General features: G+C 44.5%; 2 protein-coding genes across 3 annotated transcripts in view; both read left to right on the top strand.

Moving 5' to 3' along the window:
- met (MET proto-oncogene, receptor tyrosine kinase) overlaps positions 1–15,458 on the top strand; it is a 30,305-nt gene extending 14,847 nt beyond the window's left edge. For both annotated transcript variants that reach the window (XM_088378438.1, XM_088378437.1), the window contains 18 exons: positions 2,545–2,670; positions 2,763–2,939; positions 3,723–3,880; positions 4,247–4,364; positions 4,461–4,597; positions 4,717–4,881; positions 5,336–5,435; positions 7,369–7,578; positions 9,422–9,571; positions 10,883–11,036; positions 11,168–11,302; positions 11,373–11,627; positions 12,068–12,148; positions 12,697–12,878; positions 12,942–13,051; positions 13,126–13,291; positions 13,390–13,526; positions 14,354–15,458. In XM_088378438.1, coding sequence (XP_088234564.1) covers positions 2,545–2,670; positions 2,763–2,939; positions 3,723–3,880; positions 4,247–4,364; positions 4,461–4,597; positions 4,717–4,881; positions 5,336–5,435; positions 7,369–7,578; positions 9,422–9,571; positions 10,883–11,036; positions 11,168–11,302; positions 11,373–11,627; positions 12,068–12,148; positions 12,697–12,878; positions 12,942–13,051; positions 13,126–13,291; positions 13,390–13,526; positions 14,354–14,633 — 2,841 coding nt within the window. In that variant the 3' untranslated portion in view covers positions 14,634–15,458. The remainder of the gene's footprint in view (positions 1–2,544; positions 2,671–2,762; positions 2,940–3,722; positions 3,881–4,246; positions 4,365–4,460; positions 4,598–4,716; positions 4,882–5,335; positions 5,436–7,368; positions 7,579–9,421; positions 9,572–10,882; positions 11,037–11,167; positions 11,303–11,372; positions 11,628–12,067; positions 12,149–12,696; positions 12,879–12,941; positions 13,052–13,125; positions 13,292–13,389; positions 13,527–14,353) is intronic.
- A 3,928-nt stretch (positions 15,459–19,386) lies between these two features.
- LOC148396868 (F-actin-capping protein subunit alpha-2-like) lies at positions 19,387–25,525 on the top strand. Its single transcript, XM_088378453.1, has 10 exons — positions 19,387–19,514; positions 22,520–22,583; positions 22,937–22,988; positions 23,088–23,151; positions 23,553–23,759; positions 23,968–24,047; positions 24,133–24,211; positions 24,284–24,355; positions 24,461–24,523; positions 24,636–25,525. Exons 1-10 carry the CDS (start codon positions 19,476–19,478, stop codon positions 24,774–24,776), a joined length of 861 nt encoding a protein of 286 aa, XP_088234579.1. The 5' UTR covers positions 19,387–19,475; the 3' UTR covers positions 24,777–25,525.
- The last annotated feature ends 112 nt before the right edge of the window (positions 25,526–25,637 follow it).

Genomic DNA, 25,637 nt, shown 5'->3' with positions numbered 1-25,637 from the left:
CCGTCAAAATTTTCGTTCTTGGGTTGATGTATCTGGACCGAAGGGAGACACCTGTTCTCATCTCGTTATGGCGTGAGTTTACGAGGGCCGGAGAAGACATTGCTGGGGGTTAGTATTTCCAAGAAGTCCTACGGTCAAATGCTCAGCATATTTGATTGAAAGCTTTTCATTCCAGGGGCTTCACTTTCCAAGTTGGAAAGTGTTTCATTGGAAAAAAAAAAGTTTTTAGAGATGACAGGCCTCAGCTTGACATCTGCTCGGTGAGGCTGCCGTGTTGCGCTACTCACGCCATGTTTGGCGTGTAGCGTGCACAAAGAGCAGCTGTTTGTTGCCGTTCGCACCTGCTGCCTTTCTTTCAGCGTTTTAACGTATTTAAGTCAGGAAGGACAAGTCACTTTTGTTAAAGTTGGAGTCGAGTCGTGCACGGCAAATCTTTCGCTGCATGCAATGGCCAAAACTGAAATGTTCAGTGCTGCCCATCTGTCTGCATATGCTTCAGTTCCTAGCAGTAGAAGAAACATTTCTTGGAGAAGTTTGTCTTTGAAAGACTGCTGGAAGTAGCCAAAATGGAAGGCTTCATGTCATTTTAAGCGTGACTTCTAAGACTTTTTTTGTGGGTTTACTCATCATAGATGAGCCTACAAAATTCACAAAACACAACAGAAAATCACGTAGCATAAGTAAAACTTGTTCTTAAGAGGAGGAATCTTTCAAATATTCCAAGTAAAATACAAATTAGCCTCAACCAAAATGGCCACCTGCTTTTCAGTCATTGCTTTTACAGACATTTTTTGTGGGTCAGCTCACAATCGACGACCAATTTTGTGAAATTAGACTCTGAGGCAGAAATTCCAAAATATTCAAGAAGGAAAAAAAAGTTGCATAATTAGTCAAGTTCTAACCAAAATGTCAGACTTCCTCTGTCTTTTCAGGCTTGACTTCTTAGGACGTTTTTTTGTGGACCTACTTATTATAGACATGCCGTACAAATTTCACGTTGCCAAGTAGAACTGGCTTAGGGGCCTGAATTTTCCCACACTGTCACCGCCAAACCTTGCCGACATGCCCCGCCCACACTCAATGACCAAAACAAAAAAGCTCTCCCAAACTCGTGTATTTGGCAAGTATACGTTCTTCTAATTCCAAATCAAACTAATCCTTCCAAATATCCAAAATGAGCTCATATAGCCGCTTGGAATCAAAATAACCTCTGATTGATTATTTTTTCTTTGTTTGTCCCAATACTTTTGCCCCTGCGTGGCATAGATGGACATTTCATTCGAAAGGACAGCTGCTGGAGAAAAACACACAGCAACAGCTGCACGAGACCCTCGCTGAGTTGGGAATGCCGTGCGAGGGAACGTGTCGGTGAAGACCGCCGCTCGGCCATTAACGTGCCGATCAGCGTGAACCCCCCCCCCCTTTGCACCCCACCGCAACTCAGCAGCTTCTCTCATTGGCTATGCTATCCCGCCATTTTCCATGCAGCTGTCGTCGCTTCCCAGCTCGCTTGTGCTTCGCCAACACGTCAGCTCATTCACCTTTCGCTCGACGTATTGTTAATATCGTCTCAGGTCATATAATATATACAAGTCAGCAAATAGTATCGGAATTAAGTCACATAGAGCCACACTGCAACAGGGAAATCATAGTCACCTTATTTCAGGATTAGGAAATTAATTTGAGAAAAATATAATGTTACATGTGCAGCACAATATCGACATTATTATAATTATCACTACCAATAGTATATTTTTTTTATTCATACTTTGAACAGACTGATATTGGTTTCAACAAAATAAGACATTTGCTCAACATTTTCCACCATTTTCTGAAAACCGAAGAAAATCTTGATCAATTTACGGGTGAGAAAAAAATTTTAGCTAGTGAGTGAATTTTAGGGGTCAAGTTTGGGACCTTCACAATGTTGGTGATTTGTGTGATGGGGAGGGGGGGTGGAGGTTTTCTGTCTGGATGTGATTGTCTACATACTTCCTCATTCTCACACACATTGTCAAACGTGCAACCTCCCCAGCGGTTCAACGTTAGCTTTTGCAACAGTGAGAATAATGGCCGCCTGGAGGAGTTAATGGTGGTGTGAATTACAGCTTATTGTATTAGGCGGGTTAGGGGGGGGGGGGGGACTCGCGGAGGGGGGTGCTGATGTTTGCCGAACAAACACTGCGACCGCTGTGTTATTCCCACAGTGGACTCAGAGCGAAGCCGAAGGGAGAAATGTTTCCTGAACGCGGTGGCGGGGAGTCGGCGCGAGCAGGAAACTGAAATACAGCAAAAGCTGACAGCTTCAAACAATGAACGACACTCTCGCCATCTTTTTGTCGTTTTGCGCCCAGCGCAGGTGGTCGAGAGGTCGCCGGTTCCCAACATAAGATCTTTGTCCACATATTTCTTAAACAGATTCCTCCTGTAAATGTATTTGTCACACACACAGCACACATTTCTAATGTGTGTATTTGTATGCGTACAGAAGAGCCTCTCATTTGGTTCCGATCGGTCACTCGCAACTTTTGGCGTCTCTTCCAGGTTCGCTTCTCCCGCTTGGCCTCGCCGCACGTCAACCTGCGCTTGGACTCGCAACCCGTCACGTCCTCGACGGCGTTGCTCGACGGCCGGGGAGGCGGAGCTCTGCTGGTGGCCACCGGGAACAAGGTGATGTCGTTGAGCTTCCAAATTAATCGAATACTGATGATGACGAGGCACAATTTTTCAAGGTTGCAACGGTTTTTTACAATTTCCAACAGATCACCAAAGTGCCCCTGATTGGCCCGGGCTGTGGTCAGCTGACCTCCTGCACTTCCTGTCTGCTGTCCTCGCGGGTGACCGAGTGCGGTTGGTGCGACGGCCGCTGCACTCGAGCCCACCAGTGCCACGCCCCTTCCGTCTGGACGCAGGACTTCTGCGCTCCCGTGGTTACCAAGGTAACCGCCACAGGAAGTAGCCTGCACTTGGGAGTAATAATGACTTCAGAAAAAAAAATACCTGTGCTTAGAAGCAACACAAGGGAGAAATAACGCACCAAGGTAACCATGGCAACCACAAAAAAAAACAGTTTGATGTGTGTTGAGTGCTGTGAAGCGGCGTGATGCCGTCACAAAGTCTGTTCCCGACCGTCTCAGATGACCGGCGTGTGGAATGCCGCTTGTGGAAGTGTTTGGACAGTATTCCATCAAGTAGTATTCCGTGGCCCGCTTTCAGCTCAGATGGAGCTTCCCCGCCGACGCCGTTGTTGTTCTTGGGTCGTCCGCGCCAAGTGAAGATGGACACGCCATTGCTTTCTTTACAGCCGTGAAAAAAACTTGGGAAAACACTTTTCATCTTCTTTTCTGGGACGGAATGTGCATCTAGCATTAAACACACAACATTAGCAACACCTGCACAAGCCAATCTCATCCAACTGAAACATTTCAGATTTATGTTGACGTTTGGAGACGCACATTCCTTTTGTAGCCTTTTAAGATGCTAGCCAGAAATTAATAATGACAAATTTGACTGTATTTGGACAGTCCACTTCTTGCTGGATCCAAAACTTGACCCCCAACGTGCCGGGTCAAATCCTCAACCCAACTAGGTCCCTTTTGGAACCAGCGCTACTTCACCTAACTCATTCACTGCCAACCAAGTTAATAACTTTGTCTGTAACCGTCGATGGTACTGAATGAGTTAAGAGTTCCAAGGTGAATGATGGGAATATATTTCCTCAGGTGTCTCCGTCATCCGGGCCTCTCCGTGGCTCCACCGTGGTGACCATCTGCGGTCAAAACTTTGGTTTCGACAAGACGGAGAGCTTCAAGGCGTCGCTCGTGAGCGTGGAGCTGGCCGGCAACCCCTGCAAACTTCCCAGACAGGACAATCTCAACAGGTCTGTGTGTGTGTGTGTGTCTGGATGCAACAAAGGGGTCCTATAGGATCAGCTTTAATGGAGCTTATTGTGTGTGTTAAAGAAAGAATGTTAAGAAGCCCCCCCAGAATCCCATCCCCCCCGTCCCATCCCCGATTTCCACATTCAGCACATGACTCTACTAAGTGGAAAATTGCTGGGAAAAAAAATCTGCATCCTGACTTTCTGCTCTTGTTTTCAACAAATCCACCAATTAAAAAGCAAAAAAAAAAAAAAACGCTTGCCAGTTTTTGCCAGTTGCATTCCTCCAGAACGTGATGATGTTGATTGGATTAGGCGCATACTAAGTCTTGTGTCTTCTGGGGGGGTGTTGTTGTGTTTTTTTAGGTGGACTGAGATGCAGTGTTCCCCCGTCTTCGCTGGGAACTTCACCCCGTCGGGACACGCCGTCAAGGTCACCAGTGGACACAAGGTCACGCACATGGAGGGCGCCTTCACCTTTGTGGTAAGAGGATTGATGGGCTTCCATAAAAGTCAACTGAACCGACTGTAAAAGTCTCAACATAAGTCACTTGATTTAAAAGCCAATCTCTGATTCTAGGACCCGATAATCCACAAGATCTTCCCGACCTTCGGGCCCAAGTCCGGCGGCACCATGCTGACCCTCACGGGCTCTTTCCTGGACAGCGGTAACAAGCAAGAAGTTACCGTGGGCAACGCAGCCTGTACGATCCAGAGGTGAGGAAAATTCAATTCAATTTTGTTGCTTCGAAAAGATTTAAGCAGAGATGGTTTTGCGAGCTGACAATTTAGCATGTTCCTAACCCAAATGTAAAAGTGTAATTTGGCGCCCACAGTTTGTCGTCGAGCATGCTGACCTGCAAGACGCCTCCGCACTCCGTCCCGTCGGCGCAGCCCGTCAAGTTGACGGTGGACTCTGTGGAGCGACACGCCCCCTCGCCGTTCACCTACAACCAGGATCCGCTCATCAACAGCATCCAGCCGTCACGCTCCTTCATCAGGTGACAAACATATCATTATTAAATCGAGGATGTAAGAAAAATTAAAACAAAAAATAATAATAATAATATTTTAACAAAACTATAGATCTACTTATTAATTTGAACTGAACTGAAGTTATAACATAGTATATCCTAATATTTTATATGAGTATTTTTTATTTTCTTTGGTCCATATTTCATGTCAAAATAACAAAAACAAATTTTATTTATTCATATTTTATCTATCAATTTTTTTATGCTTGATTGAATTGATATTCATGTTGCCTGGCATGTTTTCTTCATCAAAAAGTCGACATTCACCAAATGTAACGTGACGTTCCGAGAGCTCAAAGAGGAACCGTGTGGGAGGTGGCTAAAAGGGCTAACGCTAACAGCTTCTACCTCCCTGTGGGCATCTCGCGTATCTCCGCGCAACAGATGCTAACGCTAACCTCCGCTTGCTCTCCTCCCCCAGTGGAGGCTGCACGTTGTCTGCTCACGGCTTCTTCCTGCAGTCGGGCCTCCAGCCAGAGATGGTCCTCACCACCGGGCAGGATGCCGTCGTCTTCCATGTGGTGAGTGACATCACTTGAAGAAACTAAGAAGTCATTTGTCGCAGGAAATAACTTGCTCCTAGAAGTAATCAGAGGTAAAAAGTAGTGACACGATAGCACCAAAGAGTAACCCAGGACCGTTCCTTGTGGTTCCTCTCCACTCATTGCAACCTTATCTTCACCCTTTGGATTAATTACTCCCAACACGAAGCTCCCAGCTGAAGATCCAGCAGAAGCCCGTGAAGATGAATAGCAATAGGAAAGGAAATGAAGTGTAGCCTCGCGTGTGCGGCGCATGGAATTGTCATCAGAGGTCCTCACGCCCACTTGGAAGGGAAAAGACTCCAGTGTGTTGATGTGGACGGAAAAGAGCTAAATGGAAGACGGACGGGATAGCGCAAAAACAGGAAACGTCTTCTCCGCTTGTCATTCAAGTCCAGTAGCCCGGCGAGGCCTTCAGGCGCTTCTGGATTTTGCACGCGCATAAGTCACGGCTACGTCGAGCTGCTTTGAATTATACGCGTTTTTTTTTTTTTTTTTGCTAAGGCACAATATTGGCGTTCAACGTCATGTGTACCTCTGGCGGCATCCAACATTAAGTTCCCTTGCATGTGAACTTGTGATGCTCCAACCGAGTATTCCCACATCAGAAGACACGAGTCTCTGGCGGATTGTGTTACGCTCCAGTTGGCACTCGGATGAAGGCGTTGAAGGTCTTTGAAAGGAAAAAGACACTTTTTTTTTTTTTTTTATTGGCTACGCTAACCACTCGCTAACATTCCACATTAACAAGACCTTTCAGCTTCTTCCTCTTTGCCGTGGTGGCTTCCATAAACCACTACCATTGTCTTCTCCTGAAGGACGGCACGGCAGCATGCAAGCACCAGCACGCTTCGGTTCCAACCTCACGTTACGACACTGTTTATTTGTCTAAATGTGGAACGGAACTTACACAACGGTACGCCAAGAAATAACCTGTACCAAGAAGTGTGTGTGTAAGTGTGTATTTGCCCGCAGGGTTTTGTGCGGAGGACGTGGTGCTATGCTCTTATCTGTCACTGGGCTCCTGTTGCGAGATAATTTGAGAATTTGGCCAACAAAAACAAACACTACAACATGTCATCACACATCGAAACACACACGCACACTCTGATGGCCGCCGTTTGACCCGGAATGAGTTTTCCTACATCCGATGGGAACGTGTCGGACTGTTTTGTCTATTAGCGCTATTACCGCGTTCATTTATTGAGCTAAAAGCCTTGTTATGGAAGTTGTCGCTCCCCCCAGAGGAGTGCTGAGTGCTGCGCTTTGCCTTGGCGGAGGTCATTTTGCAAACCCCACCAAGAGGGACGTGTCAGCACTTAAAAAAGTGAAAGAGTAGCACCTGCTGGGTGACGATACAAAGGAAGAGACCGCTGATACTTTAAATTTTGCCAATGTTACATTCTCCATCTTGCCAGTCGTTTCCATTGCAATGTGGGAAGTTGGTCTTCCTTACACCTCAGCGTGAAGATACCAAAGAAAAAACACGCAGAGTTAGGGCCAAAGGGTGAAAGGGGATCTGCCGGAATGTTCTGTCCGTCTTAACTTTCCCACATACATAAAAGAGATTTCACATTTCCTCTCCGGCACCAGCGGAGGTTCCTGCACCGTCCGATCGGATCCCGGCGAGAAAAGCCAGCGCTTTCTTTTCACAATGTGAACATTTAGTTGGATAACTGAGCGCGATTGTGCATTGAAAAGATCAACAATGGGGCAAATGGATCACCTGACAGGACAAAGACGCCAACAACAAACTATATAACGTCTTCATCCATCTACTTGGTGCAAAATTTCCTTTTTCTGTTTGCCCGTGAGCATGTTTGAAAAAGTTTACACAGTTCATGCCTGAATAAAAATAAAATCAGCCTTGGAAATAAGTGCTAGATATATTTTTGGTGTCTCCTGCTCGCAGAGTTGTGTCTACGGTGAGAACCGCACCTCCATCCAGTGCACCACGCCCTCCTTGGCCAAGCTAGCCCTGCCGCCGCCGGTGGTTACCAAAGTGGCGTTCATCCTGGACGGCTACGCCACCGACCAGTGGGACCTGATTTACGTAGAAGATCCCCTTTTCCAGGACCCCAAGCTCACATCCAAGGACAACAAGAGCGTCGTGGAGCTCAAGGTAAGACCACGACTAAAAAATGATCAAATTTAGCGCTTCGGAGCTACTTCCACTGAATTGTTCACGTGAAGTCTCAAGAAGGCGTCCATTTTGTTTGGAAGTAGCCATGTTAGGTTTTTGTCGGCCATTTTGCAGGGGTTCTTCCAAGACAGATTAGCGACCAAATTTCAAGCACTTATAGACAACAAAAACAAACACCACTAAATTGTGGAATAATTCATATTTTATCTTTGCCCGTGGCCGGAGCATGGTAACATTTGCTGAGTCAGTATGAGCTCTACAAGGTGGCCAAATGCTAAGCTAATTTGTTGTTTACTCTGTGGCTGACTTTGCGAACATTCCCACGTGCACGCCTGTTTGGGTCACGCCGGGAAGGAAACAATACAGAAACAAAAACAGGAAGTGGAGTCTGTTTCCCATCGGTTTTTGTTTTTTTTGTCCAGTTTTAGTGGCTCAACCTTTATGTCTGCGAGTGCATTGTTGTTGCTGCCAAGGTCAAACCTCTTGACAATGTCAAATGAATTAACACAATGAAAACATTTTTATTTCTTTGGTCTTTTTTGAAAAAAAATATTATTTTACTCTGCTGACCACAGCAGATGCTTTGAGGCAGCTGCGCTGAAAGATTTTTTTTTCTCCTAGCGTGACCTTGGCCCTGTGGTTAAATCCACCTCCTTCCTTTACGCCTTCATCGGCGACGGCTTTTTATTTGAGGCAAACTTCACACGAACGAAACAGCATCTGATATAAGTTTGAATTATTAGCACTGCTTAGCAAAGCTGACAAGTATAATAGTCATAATTGATTGTAAAATTTAACTTGTACTTTTTTATTTATACATTTTGAGTCTCTACTTTTTGACCTTTACAAATCTGTGTTGCTACTTTTAGTACTTTTAGTCCCCCCCACACACACACACGAAGCTGTTCTTCTACTTAAGTCAGGGGTGTGAGTACTTTTGCCACCTGATCACTTGACAAACATACTGTAAACACAGTGCTCAACACACGCCAGGCGTGGATGGCGTGAAGGAACGCTGGTATGGCGCTTCACGAGAGACTCCCCGGCATTTGTCGCTGCGACACTTTATTTAGAGGTTGGGACAGTTTCTTGCCAGGTTCCGTAACAAAGTTGTCATGGTGACACTTGGCTAATTCCGACAAATATTTCATGTCATTCATTTGTATGGTATAGTATATTTATTTGTTTGTTGTGAGTATATAAAGTCATTATTTTAACTTGTTTAGTTCTATATTTTTGCTTATGGATTTTATTTTTTGTATTAAATTAAATATGAAATTGTTTTTAGAAATATTTATTATAGCTTACATTTGTTTTCATAGTAAATCTAAATAATAATTTGGAAAAATACAGTAATATCGAACAAACGTTCCTAATGAAATGCAATATTTTGAAACATGAAATACGAAACAAACATCATATTGTTTTTAATACGCACACTAAGTAAGTCAATATTTCTTAAGAGTGTGCGTGCATGCATGTGTGTGTGGGAACAGGTGCGAGCCGCCGCTCTGTGTCAAATCTGGAAATCCTGAGCTGTCACGGCAGGAATGTGATCATTCTTTTTATTGCCTTCTGCTGCGCTCAAACAAGCATGCCACTATATTGTGTACGTGCGTCTATGTGTGTATGTCTGCGTGTGTGTGTGTGTGGAGTGTATATGAAAAACAAAAGTGAGTAAGAAAGTGAGAACGAGCAAAGAGTGACTGGTGTGTTGTCGCCAGACTATAATAAGCCACGCAACAAATTATCTCCATGGCGATAATTCAGTTTTGTGTTTGCTTTGCAAGAGAGTTGTGTAATGACGCTGTGGCACCAACAGGGCGACCGCATGGACCGCGAGGCCATGAAGTGCCAGGTGCTGACCGTGTCCAACCGCAGCTGCGAGACCCTCACGCTGGTGGGCAACACGCTGGAGTGCACCGTCCCCAACGAGCTGCAGGCGGCCACCGCCAAGGAGTTGCAGGTGGAGGTGAGCCGCAAGGTCGAAGGTCACCCTGTTGATTTAAACGGAATTTTTTAATCACAGTAGCTGATGCACCACCAAACACACAAATATACAAAATTAAAATACTTGCGAAAGAGCTGCTGTAGACCACAGCTCACATCCAGACGCTCACGCGCTGACTAATGGTAACCGGACAACCCGACTCCTGCCCCTGATGTTGTTTGCTCGGCCATGACACATAGCGGGGGATGGGGAACACATAATTGACCCCCATTGAAAAGGATTCTGGCTTTTATATAAAACTGCGTTCCAACTCGAGACGAGCCTGATCTTTATAACCAAAGTCGCACGTTTCCACGGCGACACATGCCAGTCTCAGTCCACGCTGGACTTTTATTGTGAGAGCAGACGCCGGATGTCGAAGCCTTTCACTCGTCACGTCTCCTCCTGCTGAGGCTTTTACCACATTGAGCTATCTGTAAAAAGTAGACGGAACGCTCAAGGAATGCCGGAGAAGAAGTCAATAAAGACGCTCACAGAGACGTGTAAATCTCCATTTACGTCCCGGATCGACGGGAGTGGAATTAATACATAGACATTTTTTGTGCATAATTGGGAGAAGGAGTTAAGAACATTCAGAGATTGATTTAAAATATAGTCGCTCAAAAAAGTTTAAAAATGTTTTAAAAAATATATATATATATTTTATGGGATAACTCCCGCTTCATTGAGCAAAGCATGCAGTTAGCACAAAGCTAACAAAAGCAAACTTCAAATAGGAAATGCTCCCAGCCGACACTATCAGAGGACCTTTTTTTATCTTCAGGCTAATATCCTTGAGCTGTTTTCTTGCGCGTACACACAAACACATCTCAAGTCAAAGTGGTAACCTCATATCCACTAAATTTAATAAAAGCAGGGGCAATATCACTGATGTAATCTGACCTCAGATAACTGTGTGTTTGTCTGTGTGCGTTTGTGTGTGTGTGTATAAATAATCTGTCTATGGCTGGCTCAATAAGGCTCAAGGGGATCAAACCTTGCCTGAAGATAAAAGTGGTCCATATGAACTATTTAATAACACTCCGTTGGATTCAACATTGTTTGCAATTTTGTCTTTTTAATTGTATATATGAAAAAAATGATCTCCAGTATCATGTGTATAAACTATTCAGTCCTGATTTTATTTAATTTCTTAGTTACATTTGTCTTAAAATCATGAAATAAATGAATAATTGATAACATTTTATTGATTATATTTTTATTGCGAATATATTATTTTATTACATTTTTATCATCACACACCCTTGTGACTAATCCAAAACTCTGTTCCAGTGGCGGCAGGCCGACTCCATCCGTCACCTGGGCAAGGTGACGCTGGCGCAGGAACAGGATTACACCGGTCTGGTGGTGGGCTGTGTGTTGGTCAGCCTGCTCCTGCTGATGCTTGCCACGCTGCTCATGTGGCGCAGGAACAAGCGCATTGACGGTGAGTTGGAGACGGTCAAGACATCCTGGTGGATTTCTCTGCGCTAACTTAGCAGCTAATGTAATATGAAGACAATTTGATGAAGTCCATCAAAATCAAGCTAAGTAAGAGTGAATGGTTGCCTCCTGTAGATCTCTCTGAGGTGTGGTACGACGGCCGCGGCGACATCCAACATCTGGACAGGCTTGCTAGCGCCAGGAGCGTCAGTCCCACCAACGAAATGGTGTCTCACGAGTCTGTGGACTACAGAAGTACGCTGCTGGAAGGTACGTGGAAGCCACTTGTTGTCCCCCACCGTTTATCATAAATACAGAAATGTCTTATTTGCCCCTTCAGACCAGGGCATGGAGCGTCCCGAGACGTGCCGAGCTGCCCCCGTCTTATTCGGGTCCAGCCGGGAGCTGCTGTCGCCCCGGCTGGGGGCGCTGGCCCGCGGGCTCGGGATGGAGGGCGAGCTGGTGTCGCCGCTGCTGATGGCGCCGGTCCACATCGACCTGTCCAGTCTGCATCCCGACTTACTGAGCGAAGTCCAGCACGTGGTGATCGCCCAGGACAGACTCCTGCTGCATCTCAACCAAATCATCGGCAGAGGTGAGTCGTTAACTCACGACGGGCATTTCTGACACCAATTTGTGCGCGACGCAACCCTGCGGGACGCCCACCCCAGCCAGCCCTTCACAATTGCCCCCGTGAAGGAAAAAGGAGCCTCCGATTTTCACCGCGACTAATTCCCGCGGCGCTCGCAACCCGACACCCTCGGCCATCTGCGACGGCGTGATAGGGGAACGTCGCGCTCATTTCATTCCCACCGCCGCCCCCCTGAGAACTCCCATGCCTGCAAACTGCAGCTATAATTCATTGATGGGGGGGGGGGGGGGGGGGGTGTTAATGAATAAAGCCTGGTGTTGAGTTACTCTTGCATGCTGAGTTTGGAGGTGTGTAAACACGAGAGCTAATTTGCTACATTAGAGTTGAGATGTTAAATGTAAATTTCCTAAATATGAGTATGAAATATGATGCATCCCCTGCAGGTCACTTTGGATGCGTCTTCCATGGAACTCTACTGGAGCCGGACGGTCAGAACCAACACTGTGCCATCAAGTCTCTAAACCGTAAGCTCCTTCTTCGTTTTTTACACACAGGCAGCGAGGAACAGATATACCGTTGCCATCCCGGCAAAACGTTTCCAATCAAAGTATGACATCACAATCAGGTTATCAGAGACTCGTTTTTTTTCTTCTAACCGCTAAAAGTGATGAATAAGCGTGGCCTGGTGAGGATTTTAATCTAGTAAAGATGACAGTAAGGGGACGGGATGGGATGAGGTCTTGTCCCCTGGGATCTTGACCTTTTGATCTCTCATCTCTTTGTTGCCTTTTGTTTTCATATGAAGGCTTCTTCCTGTCGCTATGACAACCAGTCAGAGAACCTCAACATTATGTTGTCCCACTTTCATACAGAGACTCTGCAAAATTATCCACCTGTGCCTTTTACATACAACCCAGTAACACAACAGTGACAATTGCGTTCAACGTGAGTTGGGAAGGTAGAAAATACGCGGAGGAGGGTTTTATTTCCCGAGCCATCATTTCACACGGACATACTGACCCGCTTCCAGAAGTGCTTACTTCTTTGGCCGCCCCTGTCTTCTCGCCTAAAGGCATCACAGACTTGGAGGAGGTGACCCAGTTTTTGAAGGAAGGCATCATCATGAAGGACTTCAGCCACGCCAACGTGCTGTCGCTGCTGGGCATCTGCCTGCCGCCCGAAGGCTCGCCGCTCATGGTTCTGCCCTACATGAAGCACGGAGACCTGCGCAATTTCATCCGCGACGAAGGCCACGTAAGAACAACACGCTCGGATGTGACTCCTCGTGTGACTTCACTGATTGTTGCTTTCCCGCAGAACCCGACGGTGAAGGACCTGATGGGCTTTGGACTCCAAGTGGCCCGGGGGATGGAGTACCTGGCCAGCAAGAAGTTTGTCCACCGGGACCTGGCAGCCAGGAACTGCATGTGAGTGTCCAAAACCAAACCAAAAGTGGACCAAAGGGGCCGGATGTTAATTTCGTTTGCTTTTGCGTTGCCAGGCTGGACGAGAGCTACACGGTGAAGGTGGCCGACTTCGGGCTGGCGCGCGACGTCTACGACAAAGAGTACTACAGCGTCCACAACAAGAGTGGCGTCAAGCTGCCTGTCAAGTGGATGGCGCTGGAAAGTCTGCAGACGCACAAGTTCACCACCAAGTCTGACGTGGTACCAGAACAACACTGAATTTATTTTGAAACTTAAACACTGATAACTTGATTTGAGAAATGTGTTTCATGTCTCTTGACTCTTCTTTTGCTTTTCAGTGGTCGTTCGGCGTGCTGCTATGGGAGCTAATGACCCGTGGGGCACCGCCCTACTCGGACGTCAACTCCTTCGACATTACCGTCTTCCTCCTGCAGGGGCGCCGCTTGCTGCAGCCCGAATTTTGCCCCGACTCCCTGTAAGTGGCATTCCGCTCACCTTATATATCATAGTTGTTGTTTTTTTTTCTTTTTTTCCCCAATGCTCAAACAAGTTAAACATGACAGGAACAGTTCAAATATATTAATTTAAAAATTGTAAACTTAAATAAATAAATAAATAAATAAATAAACGTTTAAAAAAACAAATGTTTTTTTTTTTTTAAAGTCATAAATGAATTTAAGTTGATTTCAATAAGAAGCTTCACACTTTTGAAAAATGATGCAGGGTGGCGTAAAATGTTCTGGTCATTGCGTCATCATGTTAATTATATTGAAGGAGGTAATTATAAATCCGGAAGGTTCTCACCAAAACCTTTCATTTGAGATACAACTCAATGATTTAATCAAATGAAGTTTATTTTTTGCTCCTGGTGAACAGTTAAAATGGTTTCAAAGCAAAGATAGCGTGTGGTGCACATCAAGTGTTCCACTTCTGATTTATGAGCATGAGAGACAGGAAGCAGACAAGCAAAAACACGCGTTGAACCTAACGTGACGTGACAGCTGCCGACCAAGGCGACCCTTTTTCTTCTGCTCCTGGAAATCGGATGCCGGCTTTCTTTTTTCTTTGTGTTTCCTTATCTTGACTGGTTGCTTAGCGCTCAGCGCGCGCGGCGGCGGCATTCCAGCCGCCCTCGTCAGGAAAACGCATCAATCAGGGAAAATGTCAAAGCTGGCAGAGATTTTCAATGTGTCTTTCCTTCTCTGTCAGACTATTTTTTTCCTTTGACACTGAGTGAAACCTGATTGAGACCCAAAAAAAAAAAATTGTTCCTCAGATTGAACCCTTGTTGCTTCCTTTTAGCTACACGGTGATGGTCGAGTGCTGGCACCCGAAGCCGGAGCGTCGTCCCTCCTTCTCCGACCTGGTGTCCAGCATCGCGAGTATCTTCACCAGCTTCAGCGGCGAACACTACGTCCTGCTCAACACCACCTACGTCAACATCGAGAAGATGACCCCCTACCCGTCCCTCCTCGCCACCTCCGACCCGTCCTCCTCTTCCTCGTCGTCATCCCAACCCTCCACCTCCCTAACATCCCACCCGCTCCTCTTTTGCCACCACGAGCGGGAGTGTTGCGCTTGAGGATTACGAGGGAAGAACTACTGTGGGTCCCAACACTGGACAGAGGACAAGCTCTTAATGTAAATAGATTGTTGATCGTCTCAAGTTGTTGACTTCCCGGACGTTTTTTTTGGGAGGAAGTCAGAAACCTTGAAGGAGGATTCTTGCTCTCTTCTCGGTAATGTGAATTATGTTCAGTGAAAAAAAATGAAACCAGATAAATGTCAGTAGGTCATTTTACAAAGACTTTTGGGACCGTTGTAGCTTTTTTTTTAAAAATCAACCCCAGTGTTACTTAGCAACATGGAATTTGGTAGGCATCTTTATCATAAGTAGACCCACAAAAAAAGTCTCAAGAAAAACGTGCATGTGGTTTGAACGGTCACTTTAGGCTCCTTCCCGGAGATTCTTCAAACTTCTGTTTTGAAAAAAGTCAAGTCATTTTAGGCTACGTTTAGCCATTTTCCAGGAGTCCCTCAAAAACAAATTCCTTCTAGAGAGTTTGTGTGAACACATATACTTGACAAATGAACAATATTTTTCAGATACAACAACAAAAATGGCCGCACTGACAGACTGAATGTTTGCTCTGAAAAAAAAAAAAAAAGTCTATTATATTTGTAGCGGCAACACGATGACGACGAACTCACTGCCATGTTGTAAATAGAAACGCGTCGAGTCATGTTTAGCCTGACGTTAGCCACGACGTTCATCATGGAAAAACGTGCATGTTGACAATGTGTATGTGTGTCTGTGTGTGTGCGTGTGTGCGTGAGAGAGAAGCCTGGAGGTACATGTTCATCTTCTTACGTCATGTTATAAATAAATCCACATGAGTTTCCTACATGCATGCTTGCACTAATTGAACCTCTTGCAGGAACACACCTGTCCTCCAGGTGAATGTGCCACACGCGAGTGAATTATGGCCGCTGTCATTCACACTTGCCGAGCTGACGGACACATGTAAAATCAAACAGGTGTGGGCTACATAACGCAAACGTCAAAATGGATGTTGGACCTCAAATACCGGCTGCATGTAAGTCTTCTTTTCCCATTAGCGGAGAATGACCTATGACCTCATGTTGACCTCTCTTGACAGGTACTGTCTAGACAGTCCTCTCCCCCATGGTCATTTCCATGCCATGTGAAGGTTTTTGGCTGACAAAGGTTTGCCTGTACAGGTTTGTAATGACGCTTTGTAAAATTCAACCCCCAAAGCCAATTTGGCTTGAAATTTTGATGGGCGTGTTCATTTTAAGTAACTGCAGTTAAGTTTAGTTAAGAATCCATGCTTGAAAAGACTTGTAAGGGGGGGGGGGGGGCTGTCAGCCATTGTGGTTTGAAGTTTTAGGCTCATTTCCAAAAGAACTACAAACTCTGTAGCACCTTCGGGAATGTTTTTAAAAATGTAGCCCCTGGAGCTAGTTTGGCTTAGCAACATGAAATTGTGTGGGTATGTTTATCATGAGTAGACAGGTTAAGAAAAAGTAGTTAATCATTTGAAATTGACATGGAGACTAGAAGCTTGGTTGGTTGCCCCCCCCCCTTGAATGTTTTCACAAATCAGCTCCTTGAATTTTGACTTAGCAACATGAAATTTAGTAGCTATGTCTAAACTCACAACAAAAAAAAAAGAAGACAGCAAGACACAAAAAGTCTAATGTACCATTTTAGGACTCATTTCCAAGTATCTTTCAACTTGGTAGCATCTTTAAAAAAAATTCCAGATTTAACATAAAACTCTGCCACCTCCCTTTATTTCATTGGTTAGCACTGGTAACCAAACAAGGTGCACACCACCGCGCTCAGCAAACATCCTGTTGGACATCTTTCAAAATCAATATGTTCTCCTTACAACAGTTGATGTTAAGAAGATAAAACCCTTTTACGGCGACCTTTGCACACAATAAGCGATGACAAGAGAGCGGTGGTCGTCATCCGAGTGTTGTTTACATGGCGACACAAAGCTGTTAGCTCAACTTCTTTACACCTGTGTCACATGATCCTCGTGGGCACGCCCATTCTAGATGAAGCTTTGTGACACACAGAAGTTGGAAATTTCCCACTTTTTTTTTTTCTATGAATGCAGCAAGTGTCCGTACTTAATAGACTAGCTGATTAAGTAGAGCGGATGGAATATTTCCCAGCTCGATAGAACAAAGCATGCTTGCTGGGTATCCTAATATGATAAATCAATTAGGATACAGTTTCACACACACATACTCACACAGACACACACACACGAACGCATGCAGTTTGTGTGTTATCCTAAGATAAAGCAACCAAAAGAATGTCAAGTAACATTCTGACCTACTGAGTCAACGTGCACCCATTCTGAGCTGTTAATGGGGTTTTGGCATGAGAGAAAGCAGGGAGGCGGATGGCACGGGGTGGTAACACACACACAAACACACACATATGCACACACTGCCCCCTTGGTTTCTAATTTGTGAGGCTGACACTCACGTGTCTAAAGTTGAGGCTGGTTTGGGGTTGTTGTTTCTTTCCTGGCGGCTGCCAGTTGCGCAGCTCTTCTCATGAGCTCAGCTCACATTCCTCATGTGGGCCCGTCTGATTTTCCACACCTGAATCATTCCACCATCACTCATCCAAAAGTGTGAAGACGACAGGGAGTGTGGGCACAGGCAGCCAGGAATTCCACGGGAGTGTAGTCAGTCGGACCCCTGATGAGAGCTCATATCTTCTCCTAATTTTTCATATCTTGTCAAATGTGAGGTACACTGACAGATATAGTGAAGCTGGAACAACACTTACCATTGTTTAATTTTTTTTTTTTTTTTAAATGAAGTTTCATTGTATCCCTGACATTTTGTATCCAACTGTGGCCTGATTTTCAGGGAAATGCTGGAAGTAGCTGGCAGCCAAAGGTCATATCGGGTTTTTGCCTTTTGTCTGCACTTTATTATCTGAGTTTCCTGACCGCTAATGAGCGACCCTGACGAGATCCGCAGCGCTTTTTCCGTCTGCTTGCTTCTTGGAAAACTGACTAAGTAAAGGCCAAGAAGATGGTGAGCTCAGTAGAAATAAAAGACACCATCTTGCTTATGCATCAATATGTCATATAGGAGCCTCTTACTCACCTTTTAATAAACTCCCTTTCTGCTAAACTAATGAAGCAGTCTCAACATTATCAGGTGCGTCCTCACCTTTTTATGCTGCCAAGGACATTTGGGGAGACAAAAAAAAAGTTACTATGTAGACTTTCATCTTTATACTTCATTATGCTGCAGCTTTGATATTCCCTCGAGGTGATGATTGTCCAGGCGGGAACAGTGTCATGACTCAGCAGAGGCTGACGCTGAGTCACAGAGGTTCCCTTTCACAAGTCCTCAATGCTGCTTTGAGTCCTTTTGCTGCACACCGCAGGATATTTTCAAGTTTGAGGCCGCTCCAACTCTGGTTTGCTTCATCTTTTTCAGATCTCCAGCTGAGTTGCCTGGCAACGCGTGTGGCATGTGGAGATGCCCCCTAGCAAGGCGAGAACTCCACCCAACTGCTCCCAAAGTAGACAATAAGCTATCACGTGATGCTATATGATATGATAAGATACAAAAACACTATACTGTACAATACACTGTGGAACGAGACAATACTGCACAACAGTAACACCCCAAAAAATCTCAGGATGGTGGGCACAGTTACAATAGTTCACAAAAACTGACAAATAACGAGCCTGGGTGACATTTAATCTCATTTTCTTCTAAAATATGACTTTTTGTCTCGTTTGCTTTGAGAAAAGGAATGCCTTCTAAATCCTGTCTTACATTGCCGTCTAGCGGACAAGTACGGCACTACAGAAGCCTCCGACAGGTAATAAACTTCAATTGATTTTTATTTAATAATCATAAAGCGTCAGTACTATTGTAAGTGTATTAATACTCAATTAATACAAATATAATGAAATAGTTAATAAAATAAAATAAACATCGTATTTAAATAATATTTTTAAAGCATGATTTGGCCACAATAGAAATAAATTAGACAAATGAACAGTGTAATTAGGCTACTCAGAAAGGAAAGTCTGTTTGCACAAGAAATAAAGCCAGTTAAAAAACAAAACAAATATATGCTAATAAAATAAATATTTTCTGAACAGCTATTATTATTATTGTGTGCGTGCGTGCGCGCGCGCAGCTCGCCGGGTGAGCTGAGCCATACTGAGGGGAACCACCCATGGGATGACGTCACGGCGCTCTGACAAGCTGGTGTAGTGATGTGCATTCCAGTTCTTTTAAGTGAACTGCATCTTTAGAATCAGTTCACTCAAAATATTTGTTCAAACGAATCGTCCCCCCCACCCCACACACTGATCCTTTATTTTTTTTATTTTTATTTTTTATTTTTAACTTCAATAACACACAACTAAGCACATTTTTCTCTATATTACAACATCCTGTGGGAACAACATATACATCAAACAATACAACTACACCCCCCCAAAACAAAAATATATATAATTATAATAATTGGCTCGGGTAATTCACACATTTCTTTCTATAATACAACACCTACAGTTCACTGACTGATCCAGTGAAGCACGGGAAGGAAGGCAGTTCACCCATTGACTCGCTCGCGAACGGGAAAGTCAGGATTCGTATCCTCACTGATCCGTTCACGCGATGAACTGGAAAGGCAAATCACTCACTTACTGACTCGTTCACTCACATATCCGTTCAGTTGGTGAACGGGAAATCCAATTCACGACTTGTTCGTGAACGGGAAGTTACGTCATTTCCACTTTAGGAAGTGATTCGTTCACTCTCGTTCAATGAAAGGATTCGTTCTCTTGAACAAATCGTTCACTCACGAGCCAACACTGAGCTGGTGGTGCCGGAAGAAAAGATGGCGGATCAAGACGAGCCGATCAGCAATGAGGAAAGGGTAGGAATACTTTTTTAATCAGTCAAACAAAACACAATTAGGATTGGACAAGCCATGTCTTTCTCAGGTGGCACTTGACCATGTTTTGGACGTGCTTCGAATGACGACCGTGTTTATTGGACGAGTGGCATTTGCGGGCCTGCCGTCGCCGCCGCCGCTCTTCTTATTTTTAGCTCAACTTCCGCTCATTTTAGCGAAGCTCCAAAAGGAGACTCCTTGTACGGTGTTGGCTGAAAATAGGAGCGGCGTTCGCGTTATAAACTCAGTTGAAAGAACATATAGCGCATTCTTTCACCGAGCAGAACGCGTCGCTTGTCGTCCGCCCTGGCAAAGTTTTTGGTTCGCCAAAATACCTAGCTCGCGTAGTTTAGCATTTAGCAGCTTGGAGGCTAACAGTTAGCAGGACTTACTAACACGCCCTTCTGCTGTTTTGATGCCTCTTTTCTGATTTATACACTGTTGACAGTATTTGCAACACAATTTAACATTTCACGTGATATTCGTGTCAAATCAAGGCGCTTGTGCGTATAGTAAACAAGTCACGACGTTAAAATGAAGTTGATAGAAAGAGGTGCTTACATGTTCATAATCGAAAGTGTTTTTATGATCGTATTTACTAATCACCCAATGGATCTGTATTGCTCTTTACAAACTGTCCTCTACCTAAACAAATGTTTTATAAAGTGTAATACTCTATACGTGCTGTAGTAGTTGTGTGTTGGATGTGCCTTTAATGGGCGTGGCCTAATGAGCTGGAGTCAGGTAGTCTGTTTCTTGTGTCAGATTTATTTTCTCATTTGATATTAGTGTGTTTCAATAAATGTGTTGCGCCTAACTCTCCTTGCCCAAATGCGGACGCTCGCTCTTTACTAAAGCTTTGGCTCACATAAAAAAAAAATAGCCTAGCTTTGGTGACTAGTTTAATTGTTGTCCAGCTTGACAGAGAACAGCATCGTGATGCAAGAGTGATGTGGAGAGCAGGGTGGTAAACCTCTCAAGATGATGCAGTGAAAGGTCTTAATTGTTATTGGCAGAGTTATAAATTAATGGCGAGCTGGGTGGGATTATTTTTGTTCATCACAATGTTCATCTTCAGGCTGAACTGTGACATCGCTGTTCCGTCATCTGCAATCCAATTTTTCTGAGGAAAATCTCATCAGGCTGAACTAGCTCCAATTTATTAAAAATAACAATAATAGCAAATGTAAGTAAATGACAACTGGAAAAAGAATAGCTTTCTTTTTGGCGTTGTTTGTTTGAGCTTCCTGGTGGCTGCAGAAACTAAACCACATACACACACACACAGTGCACAACAGGAAACTGGTGAGTCAATCTGTTTGCGCTGCAACATCACTGCATCATAAAGTGACTCGACAGCTACCTGTTAGCGCCCTTCCCGAGTATCTAGTTGTTTCCATCGTATACAAATAGTATTGTGTTTTACTGCCTTGTATACTGGCAGGACTGTGGTAGGGAACTTGAACAGAACTAGTCGGGTTAGTCCACCCGGCTCGTTTGAACGCTTTGGCAGGTTTTGATTTAGGAATGTCTTCAAGAATTCCATCAGTGCTGTCACATCCATGGCAACGCTTTTTGAAATTTTTTTTTTTACTCAAGTTGTGCTTGCGGAATAGCCTGATAACCCACGTTTGTATGGATTTGCCTGAGAATCCTCTTTGATGCTATTAATATCATCGCAACACGAGGAAACACGGGCAAAGTGAAAGCACCATTTTTTTTTTCTCCCTAAATTCCTTCTTCAGTATTAGTCGAGCTGCTCAAAATTCATTCTCGCCTGGTTGACAGCCCCCTCGTATCGGTCTCTACTGTCACTCTGGCAATTTAATATTCATAAATGACTGTAAAGCTCCTCTTACCCACCCCCACTTTCATCCGCCTTTTCAACCAGATGGGCACAAACCTCAGTTTGATGTCCGTTGGTGTTGTGCAGATTTATTTGTTGGATCTGGAAAGGTCAGATAAAGTGCTTTTGATCAGATTATGACCAGACTTGATTTTGGCTTGTTATTTTGGACTTAATAGTCTAGAACAGCGTTTGCTAGTTGGGGTGTAATAATGAAGTACAACAACAATAATATCAGTCGTTAGCCGTCTTTTTAAGAAAAGTGCAACATCGAGAGTTCGTTTTTGCTTTCCAAACAGTGTCGCCTCAAAGCAAGAATGTTCCGGGAATGCCTGCCGACGTTTTCATGTTGCCGCTTGTGTGCGCGTTCTCTGAAGGTGTCTCAAAAGCTTCACTTCATCTGGAACCGCTTCCAAAATACGGTGCTTAGTAGCAGGTTGTCCGGCGACCGAAGTCTCCGCGGTTCAATTCCCGTCAACAACTGCGGTTGAAGTGTCTTTTGGCAAGACACTGCACCATAAATTCTATCCAGGTCAGCATTGTAAATGACAAACTGGTTTCAGTTGCCTTGCCTGGTTGAGCAAAGGAAATGACTTAACACCTTATTCGAAAAAAAAAAAAAAAGAGAGAAGAGAGACAAGTAGTTGGGTATCGCATAATATTTTCCTTGATGCAGTGCATGAAATGATACCTTCAGGATATTCGATTCGAAAGAGATTGGATAGTGACACGCACACACACACTGCTAATACGTGCCCCCAGGACACACACACACCTTCCTCCCCCCCTCCGTTCATCGACATGCGAGAACCTGGCCGAGCCGTCGGGCGCCGCCAACGAATCTGGCACGTCTTCCTCAGGAAATTTTCATGTCCTTATATGGTCGAGAGCTATAGGAGGGAGTAGACGCTGTTGTCTCCTTGTCATGTGACCTCGAAACAGGAAGTGTGGAGCAAAAGCGGCAAGAGAGAAATGTAAGAGAAATCCTGCATGTCTCGACATGCCCGTTGTGCATTAAGTTCTTCCCTTATTCAGTTCCTCATTTATTCATTTATTTATTTCACCGCAAAAAAAATGGATGTGGATTTTGTGTAAGAGTTCATGTATGAATGTAAATGTCTATTTTGTGTCTCGCCCGCAGTTGCGCATAGCAGCTGAATTCATCATTCACGCCCCGCCAGGAGAGTTCAACGAAGTTTTCAATGGTGAGTTACACGCTTTGACTCTCAACCCAGTTGGCTTGTGAAGAGCTGCGATTAATGCCTTGGTGTTTGGGATCAATGGTAAGCTTAGCCTGAAGAGACAGGCACAAGTGTCATTAAAGCTTCATCCCACCACGATAAGCGCCCGCAGGGGGGGGATGTTGATTCCCCTCTTATCTCCCCTTGACAGACACGCACGACTCGAAACTCTTGAATACAATCAATCCCCTGTCGCCACTTTGTCCCGTGTGATGTTTACGGGATTTTACACCCCCTTCCAGCCTGTTCATTTGCTTGCACTGACTCTCACTCTCTCCTCCACTAATCCCTCCTTGTGTCCTTTGCCATGTTTGTAGATGTGCGATTGCTGCTGGACAATGACAATCTCCTCAAGGAAGGCGCATCCCAGTAAGTGGCTGGGAAAAAGTCGGAAAAATCGACAATTGCAAAGTGAATCGACTGACTCGTTTTTATTCGTGAATTAAATTCCTCCTCCTCCTTTTGCAGTGCGTTTGCGCAGTACAACTTGGACCAGTTTACCCCGGTGAAAATTGAGGGCTACGATGACCAGGTGACTTCAATACATACTCTTCATCCAATCCCTTTCGTGGCGTGAACCCTTCTCAAAGCGGACCGCTTGAATCACGCTTTTGATGACGCTTGTGGAGTCTTGGCTGAAGAAATGCGCGGCAATGATTGCAGAGCGTTACGTCGATATGTCATCATGTCAGCGTCGCTACTTAGTCCACGCGTTAATTCCCCCGCCGCCCGCCTTCCCTGCAGAATCGCTCGAGTGTTGATCCACATGAGACGTGATGAGGATACTCTTAAGTCTCACTTTGCACTCGTTCATATCAGCCACATCTTCAGCTACGCTTTTCTTTGAGAACTTTTTTTTGTTCAAGAAAAAATAAATCATGTATATTTTTTGAGGAAAAGACTTGTGTTTGCTAACATTGTCCTCTGCGGCAGGTCTTAATCACAGAGCACGGGGATCTGGGGAACGGCCGTGTCCTGGACCCTAAGAACAAGATCTCCTTCTCCTTCGACCACCTGAGGAAGGAGGCCAGCGATCCCCGGCGTCACGATGTGGACGTCTCCATGGAGGAGTGGAGGAGCGCCGTGGACGCCGCCGTCAGGGCTTATGTCAAGGAGCATTACCCCAACGGAGTCTGCACCGTACGCTCTTTATTCATTGAGACTCAAGAACTTGCTTTTATTTTTTTGTCCGCATGTTGGCTTTAAGGACACTTGATTGGACATTAGGTTCTCCCAAAAATTTGGGAACTGAGAGCTTTTGCAGCTTTCTCAAAATAGTTCAGATGCATTTTTCAGACATTCAGCCATATTGTTTCCAAATATACAACGTTATCTTTTCTTTCCTCAGATTTACGGCAAAAACATTGATGGACATCAGACCATCATCGTGTGCGTCGAGTGCCATCAGTTTCAACCCAAAAACTTTTGGTACTTTTATTTACTCACTTGCAGTTGGAGCCAGTCAGTCCCATGTGTCATTTTTTTTCCCTCCTCTCTGGCTTTCTGTGCTCAGGAATGGACGCTGGAGGTCCGAATGGAAATTTAACATCTCTCCATCCTCCACCGAGGTAGCAGGAATCATGAAAATTCAGGTAACTGGACTAGTCCGCTACGGTCACTGGCACTCTGGCGCCCCCTAACGGTGGCCTTGTTCGTCCATTCAGGTTCATTATTACGAGGACGGCAACGTTCAGCTGGTGAGCCACAAGGAGGTGAAGGAGTCCATGTCCATTTCTGTGAGTACCACCTTCTGCTTCCCCATCTCTTACACCAAGTACTGACTCCTTATTTAATGTATATATATAAAAAATAATTATCTATATCCAATTATTTCCTTCTAGAATGAGGTCACAACCGCAGAAAGGTTTGTCAAGATCATGGCGGCCGCAGAGGGCGAATATCAGGTGCGTGATCACACTGCGACTCATAACGTGAAGTTCAAAATGTATATGTAATTGGCCTTTGACCCTATTTTTAGTATTAGTATTATTAGTGTTTTGCTGTCGTTCTACACAGACGGCCATTAATGAAAACTATCAGACCATGTCGGACACTACCTTCAAAGCCTTACGCCGCCAACTTCCTGTGACGCGCACCAAGATCGACTGGAACAAGATTTTGAGCTACAAGCTCGGCAAGGAGATGCAGAATGCTTAAAAAGAAAAGAAAAAAAAAACTAACTGCCCCCTTTGTCTCTAACACACACACACACCAACATGCACACAAGAACAAACCATGTTGCATGACTGGATAGCTGTATTTGTACAAAAAAAAAATAGAGACGACAAAGAAGATGCAAGATGTCGAATTAACTCATTGGGTGTCTCCTTTTATTGATGTTTCTTTTATACACACATGCACACACACGCACACACACTCCTCCCTGCGATATCAGACATTATTTTGAAAGATATATACTTGACATAGGAAAGAAAGTTAACAAGGCAGCAGGCAAAATGTATGCAAAAATACAATTATTTGTAGTTAATTTCCAGAAAAATAATTATTGTGATTATTGGCAAAACATTTTTCCCCTTTTTATGGCGGGGGTGGGGCATTTTCCACTGCTTGTCACATTTTCCTCTCTCCTGACCGACTGAACGGCCTCATCTGTTTCCAACCGCCCGACAAGCTTGACTAACCGGTCGCCCGCTGCAACTAATATCGAACGTGACAATAAAGACAAGTTAAAAAAGAGAAAAAAAAGGATCATTTTCTCCTCCTGTGCTTATTTTTACTTGACAAAACCTGTATTCTATGCCAATTAAAAAAAACAAACGAGACACTGTAATATATATACCTGTATGAAACATCTTATCTCCTGTCAGTTTGGTGGTTATTTCCATGACATCCATTGTAACTCGGTCACAGTTATGTTGCATTAAATAACAAATTTTCTATCCAAAGAGTCTTTGAATTTCTGTTGTCTTCCATAAGTTTTTTTTTTTTTAATGGGACAATGTGAAATATAAATATTTAGTTTCCTAGAATGCAAATGTAAATGCCCTTTTTGGTGTG

The sequence above is a fragment of the Syngnathus floridae genome, chromosome 6, assembly GCF_059516105.1.
Source record: "Syngnathus floridae isolate MCC-2025c chromosome 6, RoL_Sflo_1.0, whole genome shotgun sequence".
Taxonomy (NCBI): domain Eukaryota; kingdom Metazoa; phylum Chordata; class Actinopteri; order Syngnathiformes; family Syngnathidae; genus Syngnathus; species Syngnathus floridae.
Note: the sequence above shows the minus strand (reverse complement) of the source record. Positions and strands in the feature narration are given on the sequence as shown.

Excerpts from the sequence above, each read along its gene's own strand:
- LOC148396868 (XM_088378453.1), top strand. The coding sequence starts at position 19,476 with ATGGCGGATCAAGACGAGCCGATCAGCAATGAGGAAAGG. Across the intron at positions 22,584-22,936 it reads GTTCAACGAAGTTTTCAATG|ATGTGCGATTGCTGCTGGAC; the intron begins GTGAGTTACACG and ends CCATGTTTGTAG. Across the intron at positions 24,048-24,132 it reads TTTCAACCCAAAAACTTTTG|GAATGGACGCTGGAGGTCCG; the intron begins GTACTTTTATTT and ends TTCTGTGCTCAG.